The sequence below is a fragment of the Canis lupus genome, chromosome 16 (genome assembly GCF_003254725.2).
Source record: "Canis lupus dingo isolate Sandy chromosome 16, ASM325472v2, whole genome shotgun sequence".
Taxonomy (NCBI): Eukaryota; Metazoa; Chordata; class Mammalia; order Carnivora; family Canidae; genus Canis; species Canis lupus.
The window spans coordinates 29396242-29408346 of record NC_064258.1 but is presented as its reverse complement, the minus strand read 5'-3'; the positions used below and the strand labels follow the sequence as shown (position 1 = coordinate 29408346).

The window sequence follows — 12105 nt, the reverse complement described above, 5'->3', positions numbered from 1 at the left end:
AGTCTAACTTCCAATCCACCTGAATCTAGGTGCTGAGATCCTTTTCTTTGGGACACTGACAGCTCTGGGCATTATCTCAACTATTGGGAGCCCCTAAAAATGAATTAGGCTAATTAAACAGTCACAAAGGTTTGAGAGACAATGAGAAGCTATGGCAGGGTTGAATGATAAGGCTCAACTTCTACACAAGGCCATTTCTTCAAAACAGGGAAAGGTGGCTATTTTATCTAATACAGAATTTTAGGGGAAATGACAAAACAGAGGAATATTTTCTAAATGAAAGAATAAGATAAGACCTGAGAAAAAGACCTTAGTGAAACAGAGATGAATTATTTACCTAACAGAAAGTTCAAAACAGTCATAAAGAATGGATGAAGAAAGTGAGAACTTCAACAAAAGGATGGGATATATAAGAAAGTACTAAATAGAAGTCACAGAGCTGAGGAATTTAATAACTGAACCAAAAAATGCAATAGAGGAGTTTTAACAGCAGACTAGATGCAGCAGAAGAATCTGCAAACTTGAAGACAGGGTAGTGGAACACACCTAATCAGAGTAGCAAAAAATAAAAAAAAGAGTGAAATGAGTGGGAATAGCTTAAGGGACAGTGTCAATCGGGCCAACCTCCGCATTATATGAGTCTCAGAAGGAGAAAACAAAAGCAAGGGGGCAGAAAATGTATTTGAAGAAATGGTGACTGAAAACTTCCCTAACCTGAGGAAGAAAACAGACATCCGCATCCAAGAAACTCAGAGAATTCCAAATAAGATGTACTCAAGAGACCTAGTCTAAAACTCATAATTAAAGTGTCAAAAGCTAAAGACAAGGAAAGAATCTTAAAGTCAGCGAGAGAAGAGTAAGATGTAATATATAAGGAAACTACTGTAGGGCATCTGGGCTACAGTTGGTTGTTTGCCTTTGGCTCAGGTTATGATCCCAGGGTCCTGAGATTGACCACCGAGGCAGGCTCTCTGCTCAGTGGGGAGTCTGCTTCTCCCTCTTCCTCTGCCTGCTGTTCCCCCTGCTTTTGCTCTCTCCCTCTCTGTCAAATAAGTAAAATCTTAAAAACGAAAAAGAAAGGCAGGGGTAGCCAACATAAGACTACCAGCAGATTTTTTAGCAAAAATCTTCACAGACTAGAAGGGAGTGACCTAATCTTTTCAAAGTACTTAAAGAAATAAAAAAGACTGCCAACCCTGGATGTTCTACCTAGCAGTGTTGTCATTTGAAATTAAAGAAGAAAGTTTTCCATACAAGCAAAATCTACAGGAGTTCATCATGACTAGGACTACTTTATAAGAAATGTTAGAGAAATGTCTTAAAACTGAAAGGAAAGGGCATTAATTACTAACAGGAAAAGATACAAAAATATACATCTCAATGTCAAAGGAAAATGTGCTGTAAAATTCAGAATAATCGAATCATGTAAAGGTGGATTAATCACTCATGAAGCTAGTATGAAGGTTAAAAGACAAAAGTAGTAAAAATAACTATAGCTGTGATCCTTAGTAAGGGCTACACAAGACCAAAAGCTGTATGCTGTGATATATCAAACACAAAATGTGGGAGGAGGAGTAAAAACATAGTTTTAGAACATGATCAAGCTTAAGTATAGGTTGTTATTAAAATGAATTATATAAGCCTCAAAGTAACCACAAAGGGAAAACCTATAGTAGATACACAACAAAGAAAAAGGACTCTAAGATCTATAGAAAATCACCAAATCACAAAGGAAGAGATTAAGAGAAGAAAGGAAGGATTTACAAAATAGCCAGAAAAATTAACATATAACAACAGGTACATAGCTATGAATAATTACTTTAAATATAGATGGACTAAATTCTCCACTTTAAATATAGATGGACTAAATTCTCCACTTATATTTAAAGAAATATATAACAAAATATGTAAATATAATGAAATTTTGCTCAGCCATATTAAAGAAGGAAATTCTGCATTTGCTACAGTGTTCATGGGCTTTGAGGGAATTATGCTAAATGTAATAAGTCAGAAAAAGACAAATACCATATGATTTCACTCATATATGGTACCTTAAAAATTAAAAAAACAAAAAACAAAAAAAAAATACTCCTAGATAGTACAGATCAGTGTTTGCCAGAGGTGGAGGGTGATGGGGATGGAGTAGGTGGAATGAGTAAAGGGGATCAAAAAGAACAAACTTCTGTTTATAAAATAAATATGTCATGGGAATATAATGTACAACATCATGACCATAGTTGATGATACTTTATTAAATATTTAAGAGTTGCTAAGAGGGTAGATCTTAAGAGTTCTTACCACAAGAAAAAAATAATTGTAAACATTGGGATGATGGATGGTAACTAGAATTATTGCAGTGGTCATTTCAAACATATACTAACACTGAATTATTTGCTTGTATACCTGAAGCTAATACAGTGTCATATGTCAATTATATTTCAGTAAAAACAAGGACAAAAACAAATATTGTACATTCAGGTTAGAGTCAGAGGTCTATGTCATCTGACCCAATTTTAAAACTCTCACTATTTTTGTTTTAAAAAGTGGATCACTAACAATTTCTAAAGGCTAAATTTATTCTCATCACTTCCACTGACTTGGGCACAATAAATGCTTTCAGGGAACTGCTTTAAAATAAATGCAGGAAAGATGTCCATTCAGAAAACAACTTCCTTGAATTGTCTTTGTTCTACCCTGAAACAGGTTTTTCTGCCAAAGATCCCCAGCTGGAGCTGGACTGCTGGTGACAACATCATCTGCTTTGCCGAGTTGAAGCTTGGATTCATCGCCCAAGGCTGTCTGGTACCAGGCTTGTGTACCTTTCTAACATCTCTATTTGTTGAACAAAACAAAAAGGTAATCTTGTAAATTGCTGTTGAATCTTGGTTTTCTCCCCCCCATATCCTCACATGTCAGGATCAGAAATAGAAAAAAAAAAAATTGAGGAAGGCAAGAATGTCCCAAGAAATGAGATTTGACTTCCACTTGAACTACGAAAAGGATTGAGAAGTCTAGATCAAAGTCCCAGGTACTGCACTGACCTTGAAGAAGTTATTGATCTTATTCTTGTCTAAGAATATTTATCTGCAAAATAGAAATCACGTCTTTGCTTCCTACCTGCAGTCTGCGATGTTATGAATATAAATGTAGGAGTACTTTGAATAATTGGAGCAAAAATATAAATAAAAATAAAGGTTATATTGTTAGTGGCAAAATCATATATTTAAATATAAGTTAAATGCATAAAATGGATAATAATAAACATATTCATTGAACAAATGATGATACAAATAACAGTTGAAATCTAATTTTTCAGATTATTTTGGGAACGTTCCATAGGTAATAACAATAGTCACCATACATTGAGTACCTACTATGTCATTCATTTTAAATGCATTATGTTTCCCCTTGACATTTCAAAGTAGAATTCCAGTAATGAGTCAGTGAAGCTAACTAGCTTGATCATATAGTAAGTTAAGCAGGAGGAGAACTGTCTGACTTCATGTCTTACCACTAGGTTTGATGCCTGTGGCTGTTGGGTATCTACTCACAATCTCCCACATCAGGTCTTTTGTTACCTTTGAGACAAAATAGGTGGCTTAGGGGAGTATTGGGATGACTGCTATAGCACAAAATATGACTTTTGAAATGCTACCCCCATGAAATGTTCCTGGGAAGTTTCTACCCCTCAGCTGGACCTGGTATCCCATTGTCCAGAGGCTCTACAGAGAGTGACCTTTCCTCTCCATATGCCTGCCTTTTTACTCAATTTCCCTCTTGGCCTTTCTTTGCATTTTATTTCCTTTGTTAATAAATCCAAAAAAATGTTTACATCTTTTTTTCTTTTAAGGATCTTATTTATTTATTCATGCAAGACACATACACACACACACACACACACACAGAGAGAGAGAGAGAGAGAGAGAGAGAGAGAGAGAGAGAGAGGCAGAGACACAGGCAGAGGGAGAAGCAGGCTCCATGCAGGGAGCCCCATGTGGGACTCGATCCCGGGTCTCCAGGATCACACCCTGGACTGAAGGCAGGTGCTAAACCACTGAGCCACCCAGGCTGCCCTGTTTACATCTTTTTTGGTTTCATCCTGGTACTCTTTTAAAGAAACAAAACAAAACAAAATCCACCAAACCAAAAAACAAACAAACAAAACAAAACAAACAGAACATGAAAGTTGCTCTGGCCAGCAAAATGCTAACTTGAGAACTCAGACGGAATATTGTAATTCTTTCTATGAATGTGAGGAAATGTCATATATAGATAAATAGAAATGACCATCAGGCAGTAGGAAATGAGCCCTGATGCTGCTATAATGAACCTGCCTTTGCCTTCTCTTCCTGCTCACTATGTACAGCCTAGAAAATCACTTGTGAGGAAATTGTCTGCTTGTACTGTACACTTAGTGCAAGATAACTGTTCTGCATGACTGTTATGTGCACATGCCATAGTGATTTGCTTGGGCTCTCCACAGAGTCTCCAACCAAGACATTGGAATTTGTAAACTGTAGCCACTCAGCAGGCTTTGAATCCATCCTTTTTCACAACTCTCAAGGACAGGGATGTTTGAGAAGGTGCTTCCAAAGCTTTAATATGCGTGCAAATCCCCCAGGGAGCTGGTTAAAATGCAGCTTCTTGGGCAGCCTGGGTGGCTCAACGGTTTAGCTCCGCCTTCAGCCCAGGTCCGGATCCCAGAGACCCGGGATCGAGTCCCAAGATAGGCTCCCTGCATGGAGCCTGCTTCTCCCTCTGCCTTTGTCTCTGTCTCTGTCTCTGTCTCTGTCTCTCTGGTCTCTCATGAATAAATAAAGTCTTTAAAAAAATGCAGATTCTGATTCCAAAAGTCTGAATGGGGCTTCATTTCTGAAATAGCTCCCAAAGGTGTCCAGGCTGCTGGTCTGTGGAGACTTTAAATACTTGAGAACATTAACGAGAGTGAAAGACATTAGTAGTATCATAGTAGACATAGTCTACTTAGTAACAAGATAACATGTGTAGTAATGACTCTGATTTTAATCTCCATGGCTGGGAAGGTAAATGGAATAAGTGCCCTCTCTGAAGATTTCATCTATTTTATGGAAATAGAGGAAGAGATATAAAACTAACCCTATATCATATTGTTGTTCTCTCTGTGTAATCTAAAGTTGTGACCTCCTCACTGAAGATGATCATCTGTAAATATTCATCATATGAGAGCTTTTTGGTATATAGGAATTGAGAGATTTGTGGTCATGGTAATTTTTCTTTTGAAATTAAGTCTAAAATATACTTTCAGAAGTCTTAAACTGGGCAGTTAGGATAAGATGGTTTTTAATGCTATTCTCTGCTCTGGTATTTTAAATTCTCTAATAAACTATTAACTTGGGCTTAACAGCCAGGACTCCATAGTGTCGTATATCCCATTTTTCTTGGATTAGACATTTAATTTCCCTGTCAATTTCTGTATCAATAAAATAAGTTATTAATCTCGTAACCCGATTTTTCTAAGTATTACATTAATATCTGTAAAATTTCCCAGTACTCAGATTCCAAGACCTTAGATCAATGATATATGTTTTACCTATATTAATTTCAGGGTGAGAAATTATAGTCCAAAGAGCATTTCCAGTTGCTTCAAATCACACAGCATTGCCTTAGACTTAAACTTAGATTAGATCTATTCCAACTAAAATACTTGAGCTCCCTGTATTACTATTTAGATATTGATATCTAAATCCAAAATCCATCTTATCTTTCCTTTTCTGATATTTAAAAAATAAGCACAGGAAATCTCCATCTCTATCACTTTTTTTACCTTCTTTCAAAAACTGAAACATTTATGCAAGAAACATTAAGCCAGTTTTTTCAGTTAATGGAACTTAAATAGGGACTCCCAGTGAAGTGAGCACTCCTCAAAAGAGAAATTTAAGAGATTGAGAGAAGGCAGGAGATTCACTAAATCTTGGAAAGGGGATTAGAGGGGGAGTCCTTGGATTGCCTGATACAAGCAGTCCTTATTTGTAAAGCAGGATTTTTTTTTCTTTATATGTGCGTGTGTATGTGTGTGTGTGTTGTTTTTCCTAAGCCACAGGATGGCTATGAGGAGTATTTCTGAACTGGTCTTAACTCTTCATAGCCACAGTGTTTCAGAGATTATAGAAATTAGAGACATTCACCTGAGACTCTGGGCTTTAAAAGGGACCTGTCCTGCCCTGTCAGAGCAGTGTGGTGGGGATTCTTAGGCAGTAGATGGGAGAGGATGATGAGGATGTATGGAGCATAATAAAATTCTTATACAAATATCAGAGACGAGTTACCCAACAGCCACACACCCTGCAAACTATATTTAGCATTTTTGAGAAATATCCTTCTCCCTTCCCATTGCGTTTTTCTCTGCAAACCCACTGCTATCCTTGGTTTTATATTCTCAGTTCCATTGATCAGGATGGCTCTTTAAGTTCATTTAAAGCTATGAAGAGTTCCAATACAGGACAGAAGCCACGAACATTTTTTCTTTGTGGTATGTGGCTAGTCAGTAGAAAACTAATATTTTTAGAAAACAATCTTGAACAGCCATTTCTGTGAAGAGACCAACTTCGATTCCATGTTACCTTCTCATCTTACTGTTACTGACTTAAAAACCAGTCTACCGTGCTGAAATTATTAAAAGAATTACAGTTTCCAGCAAGGAGTCTTGAATGCCATTGAATGCCATGTATGAAGAAACCAAGTTATGATGCTTTCATTTCATTCTGAGCTCTCTAGTATAAATAGTTGAGATGTAAGAGTTTTAGTTCTTCCTTGGAGATTTCTTCAGTTAACCACAAGGTCAAATCTCTTTTCTGTGACCTAAGTGCAATGGGTGCTGGTTTGCTGCTTAGCAGGATATACAATTTGAATTATAACATCCTATATCCCATGTCAGTATGCTGCATGTGGCATGATTGTGTATTCCAGGTTTTTCCTAAACAGCCATGGCAAAAATATTTCCTTAATGGCCTAAAGAACAAAATCCTGACTCAACGTCTCTCTGATGACTTCACTGGAATGAGTTTTCCTGAAGTTTCCCGGTAAGTTAAGATAAATGCTTTCCTCATTCTTCATGCAATGGCATTCTTTCAACAATGTTCACTGGGGGCCCACTATAGGCCAGGCTCCATGATAAACCCTGAAGATGTAAGAATAAGCAAGTGTGAATCTCTGCAGTTTAGAAGTTTGCAATCTGTGTGGGACAGTTCCCTATCTGTACCCTTGACATGGCTGTGACTTACTTTAGAATGATTTCCCTTATATTTGGGAGACTCTTCCTCTGCTGAGGTGCTAGTGTTTTCCTAGGCATGGATGGAGCACAAAGTGTTGGTCATATTCTTATGAATTAGCACCCTGCTATCCTCTTTCCTCACAATTACTTGTCTTCCTTCCTAGGCTCTGCTTTGTGAAGATGGGACTCATGCTGATAGCCATTGAACACAAATCCACGTTTCATGGTCAAAGGTACCAATAAGACTTTGAATCTCTTCACTTTTTTTAAAGGAGATTCTTTATGATTAAGACTTTTCCAAAAACACAGGCATAACTAAGCTTTTGCCATTTGTTGAGAGCCAACTTATTGGGCACCCAGTCTGCTGTGGTATACTTAGTACGTCTCTAATCATTGGGGTTAGAATCTAGTGATTGAGGTTAGAATGGTTATGCTAGTGGGGTAGCCATTGTTCTTTACCTTTGTTCTTATGGCCCTCCCCAAATTCTGTTTCATGAGCTGGGGAGAGAAGAAATTATCTCCTTCTCAGATCTATTCCTTTTAATTTATTATCAAATCTTGTAAGTCTTAACCATAAAATAGCATTAGGAGAATTATTTATGACCAAAACATGCTCCCACAAATGTAGCCTTAGAAACTAAGCTACAAAATATGGCAAAATGGAAATTTTGGTTACTGGACAAAGTCTGCCATTGGTAGGGCAGATAAAAGAAATAAATAATATTATTAGACCATTGGAATTTCTTAAGAACCCATAATGAATAGATAATATGAGGAGTAAGATAATTTATTATGTAATAAAAAAGAAAATCCAGGAAAAACAGCAGATCAGCTACAATGTTATACATAGAGATAAAAATGCTGAAAAAATAAGAAAAACTGAGTGTCTAAATGGGATGGGGGATAAGAAAGACATTGGATATTGGCTTATGTATGTTTTTTAGTGGAGAACTAAGTTGAGTTAAATTGTAATCAACAGACCAACTTCTGATCCTGATTATGACTAGCTAGTCCTGTGTGCTGGAGAAGCGCCCATTCTCTATAAAATGAGGAGGTTGCATTAATACCTGAGACCCTTTCCAGCTATAAAACTTACATTATCAGGAGCCTTAAAATTATAGTGAAATAGTCAAAATTCAACAAGTTTGAATGATGTCAGATGTACTACAAAGAAACAATTTTCTATGAAAAACTGTAAAGAAGAAAAACCTAAATAGAGATGTTGCAAAATGTTTCTGGTCAAAAGAAGTCAGTGGAATACTGTACAAAGGAGAGAATACTGTACTATGGAGAGAATAACAAGTAATATTGTCAGGCTGACTAAATTCTATTTAACAATCCTGCCATGCTCAAGAAAATCTCAAAATCTAAATTTGTGCACAGATGTCCTTCCTCACAAAAATAGGTCATGGAGGGGATCCCTGGGTGGTTTAATGGTTTGGCACCTGCCTTGGTCCCAGGGCGTGATCCTGGAGTCCTGGGATCAAGTCCCGCATCGGGCTCCTTGCATGGAGCCTGCTTCTACCTCTGCCCGTGTCTCTGCCTCTCATGAATAAATAAATAAAATCTTAAAAAAAAATAGGTCATGGTAAAAAGACTCCAGTCTTAGAACCCATTTGCTAGGCAGTTGAGGTTTTAGAGTGGCCCAGAACTTGGCCTTCAGCAACATGGGCTATGAGTTGGAATTATTTGCAAAGTTTTAAAGGCATATAGATTCCAAAATCCCACTCTGAACTTTATAAAATCAAAATCTTCAAGGGTGGGACCACAGATTTTTTTAAAGTTCCCATGATATAGCCAAATTTTTCACTGGTATTTGTAAACTACTGAACCAAATTTTAGCATCCTAGATTTCTTTAAACTTTATTAGAATGACTGTGGGACATCACAGACCAGAAACACAAACATTTATTAGGCAGCTAATTTCCACATATGTTCAAGATGTCCTGGTGTTGTTTATTACTTAGCACATAATGTACCCCTAATGAAAGAGGAATCTGCTCCAACTTAGATTTAACTTTGGTTTCTCACCAAAGAGTAAGGTAAATCATTGGGATTAAATCCTCATTTGGATAATAGCAGTCTTTTACACTATTGCTAGTTCATGACCAACAGTGCTACAGATACTTATATAAACTCTTGAATCTTTACAACAATGGGTACCATTCTTAGTCCCATTTTATAGGGCAGAAAGATGAGCCCCAGAAAAGTTATGATTTTCCCAAACTCACATCAACTCCAAGTGGCAGAGCCAGAATCTGAATTCAGCCTGGCTCTGGTGGCAGTGATTCTGATCACTATGCTGTACTAAATCCACCACAGCCACATAAGTGGAAGGAAAATAGGGCATCTCAATTGAGCTAGAGTTTAGACTTGAGTATCGAAAAACTGGAGAGGAAACCTATTTTTTCTTACCTTTTATTTTCTCTTCTAATTCATACACTTGAATATACTTGACTACTTGAAAAATCCCAGGGTGTCTGGGTGGCTCAGTTGGTTAAGCATCTGACTCTTGATTTCAGCTTAGGTCATGACCTCAGGCTTGTGAAATGGAGCCCTGCATCAGGCTCCATGCTCAGTGGGGAGTCTGCCTGAGATTCTCTCCTTCTTTCCCTCTCCCTCTGCCCCTTCCCCTGCTTGCATGTTTGCATCTCTCTCATAAATCAACCAATCAATCTTAAAAAAACAAAACAAAACAAAACAAAAAACAAAAAACAAAAAAACACCACAACCTGGAAAAGCCTTTGACAGTTATAAGGATTTGTTTTAGGGACTAATTTGTCATCTGCTAAGAGTAAATCTGGATCTGACCCCAGTCAGATAATGTTCTAAGCTTGTTCCAGTAGTGAACATTCTCTAAGAGAGCAACTGGACATGATCCATGTAGAGGATATTAAGCCAGTTTGGAAAAATCTTCAAAAAGAGTTCACCTCTTATTTCAAATGCAAACACAGATATTGTGATAGTATCTTCATAACTAAATATTTAATATGAGTTCAGAGGAGGCTTAAAAAGAAGAGATATAAAGATACAACTAAGTTTATGCTTGCTACCTAGTGAACATCAGCTGATGATATTGGGGTGGAGGCATAAATTCATGTTCTTTTCTTTTCAAAGTTAAAAGTATTTATTCTGCTTATTAATATCAGTCAGTAAATATTTGGAAAATTCTGTTCAATGTCTCAGGTAATAAACTATCTCAACATAGCCTCAACACAGCTATCCAGCATCTTTCTACTCTTGGTATAGTCTGGCAGAGATTTTGTGGTGCAACCCTTTTATTTTTGTAAGCCTCTTACACTCAAAAGTTATGTTGGAGTACACTAACAACAAAATAAGCTTTTCCAGAATTAAAACTTGACTTCTTTCCAATATTAATGTAAAAAGAGTGTTTTAAGGGAGGAAAAAAGTACTCCTACCATGTGCAAATGAAGTGATGGGAGTTTTAAGGTTATAAGACCTCATTGTGTTGGAAGTCTGAATTAAAAGAAATAAAGATGGAATATCCCAATAAACATAGGGAGATATGTGAGGAATTCAAATAGTCATAAGGTAGTACTGCACCAAGGAATATGAATACCATGGGTGAAATTTGTAAGATGTCATTTTCAAATATGTAAACCATAAGAAAAGAGAGAATCAAAGTGTTCATGTAGCAGTAGTAACAATTCAAGTGGCTCCTGCTCTTAAAAATCTGGCAATCGGGATAGAAAAAAAATGAAGTCAAAAGAAATATGCAAGTTCAAAAATTGCATAGGCAAATAAAAGGAACTTTTGAATCCAGCTGGGTGACTAGACATAATTTAATTTTACAAAGCAAGTAGCCTTGGTTAAACACCTTTACTAGGACTATAAGACTTGCAACCATGTGGCTGTGGCCACAACATTGGATAGCCTAAATTAGCAAGGCTTCATTGCATCTCATTTGGTGTAACCATTTCAGATTGAAGACACAGTCCAGGAAGGAGCTCACTCTTATATCAATTGTGTGCAACTCAGCAATCATGTTGTGACCTGGCTCCCTTCTGGATATTTAGCAGCAATCAAAGAAATATAGTCAAATGCAGTTTTTCTATTGTGTTTGGCAGTAAAAGGGGATGGTCTTATTAACTGGATTAATGGATTTAGGGAATCCATTGGTAATGACAGAATGAAACACCAAATATTGCCACAGAAATTAAAGGGGAAAATTACTGTATTTTTATTTTCTGTTTCCAGTGGTCTGCTACTAAATCCATCTGCACAAGTAAGGCTACGTAAGAACACATTAGGGTTCTTTATTGCTGAAACTACAAAGGAAGTCGTAAGGTAATTTTTTAATTACTTTGTGGGGAGAAAGTCCTAAAGCAAATGCAAGTTAATGGAAGGCATACTGAGTCGTGCTATGCTTCTGTAAGTGTTAAGCCTCATGTAAGTCATTCTTGATTTGCTTTCTTTGTCTAGAGCCTCCCTTTACTGTGCCTCCTGTCACAGTGATATCTTTATTCCTGAGCTGATTGGAAAATGTAGCTGCAAAACCAAGATCCATGAACACTTCCCAGGTAACTGCACTTTATATCTGGTTGCCCTCAGCCCAGCTTCTGGGGATGAGAAAGGCGGGAAGTTCTGTCTCTTAAAAGAAAATACCCATTTGAATTTGGCCAAGAAGTGGCAGAGATTTTCCCACTGGGAATACAAGGCCTGAGAATCAATCTTTCAGAGCTGGAAGAAATCTTGCTAGATGTCTAGTTAGACTCCTTCACAGGCCAGGCAAATGGGTATCGAAGGAGATTCAGTAATGTTCAAAGTTAAAGACCCAATTGGAGGCACCTCCCAACTCAATTCCAGACCAGCTGACTTTCAGCCCATTGCTTTTC

The 12105-nt window shown here is 37.2% G+C and overlaps 1 protein-coding gene across 6 annotated transcripts in view; it reads left to right on the top strand.

Moving 5' to 3' along the window:
• KCNU1 (potassium calcium-activated channel subfamily U member 1) overlaps nucleotides 1-12105 on the top strand; it is a 146513-nt gene that overhangs the window by 43670 nt on the left and 90738 nt on the right. For all 6 annotated transcript variants that reach the window (XR_004805809.2, XM_049095039.1, XM_049095038.1 and 3 more), the window contains 5 exons: nucleotides 2704-2856; nucleotides 6946-7058; nucleotides 7414-7482; nucleotides 11468-11557; nucleotides 11693-11790. Coding sequence is in view for 5 of the 6 variants with exons in the window: in XM_049095039.1 (XP_048950996.1) it covers nucleotides 2704-2856; nucleotides 6946-7058; nucleotides 7414-7482; nucleotides 11468-11557; nucleotides 11693-11790 (523 nt within the window). In the remaining variant the exon portion in view is untranslated. The remainder of the gene's footprint in view (nucleotides 1-2703; nucleotides 2857-6945; nucleotides 7059-7413; nucleotides 7483-11467; nucleotides 11558-11692; nucleotides 11791-12105) is intronic.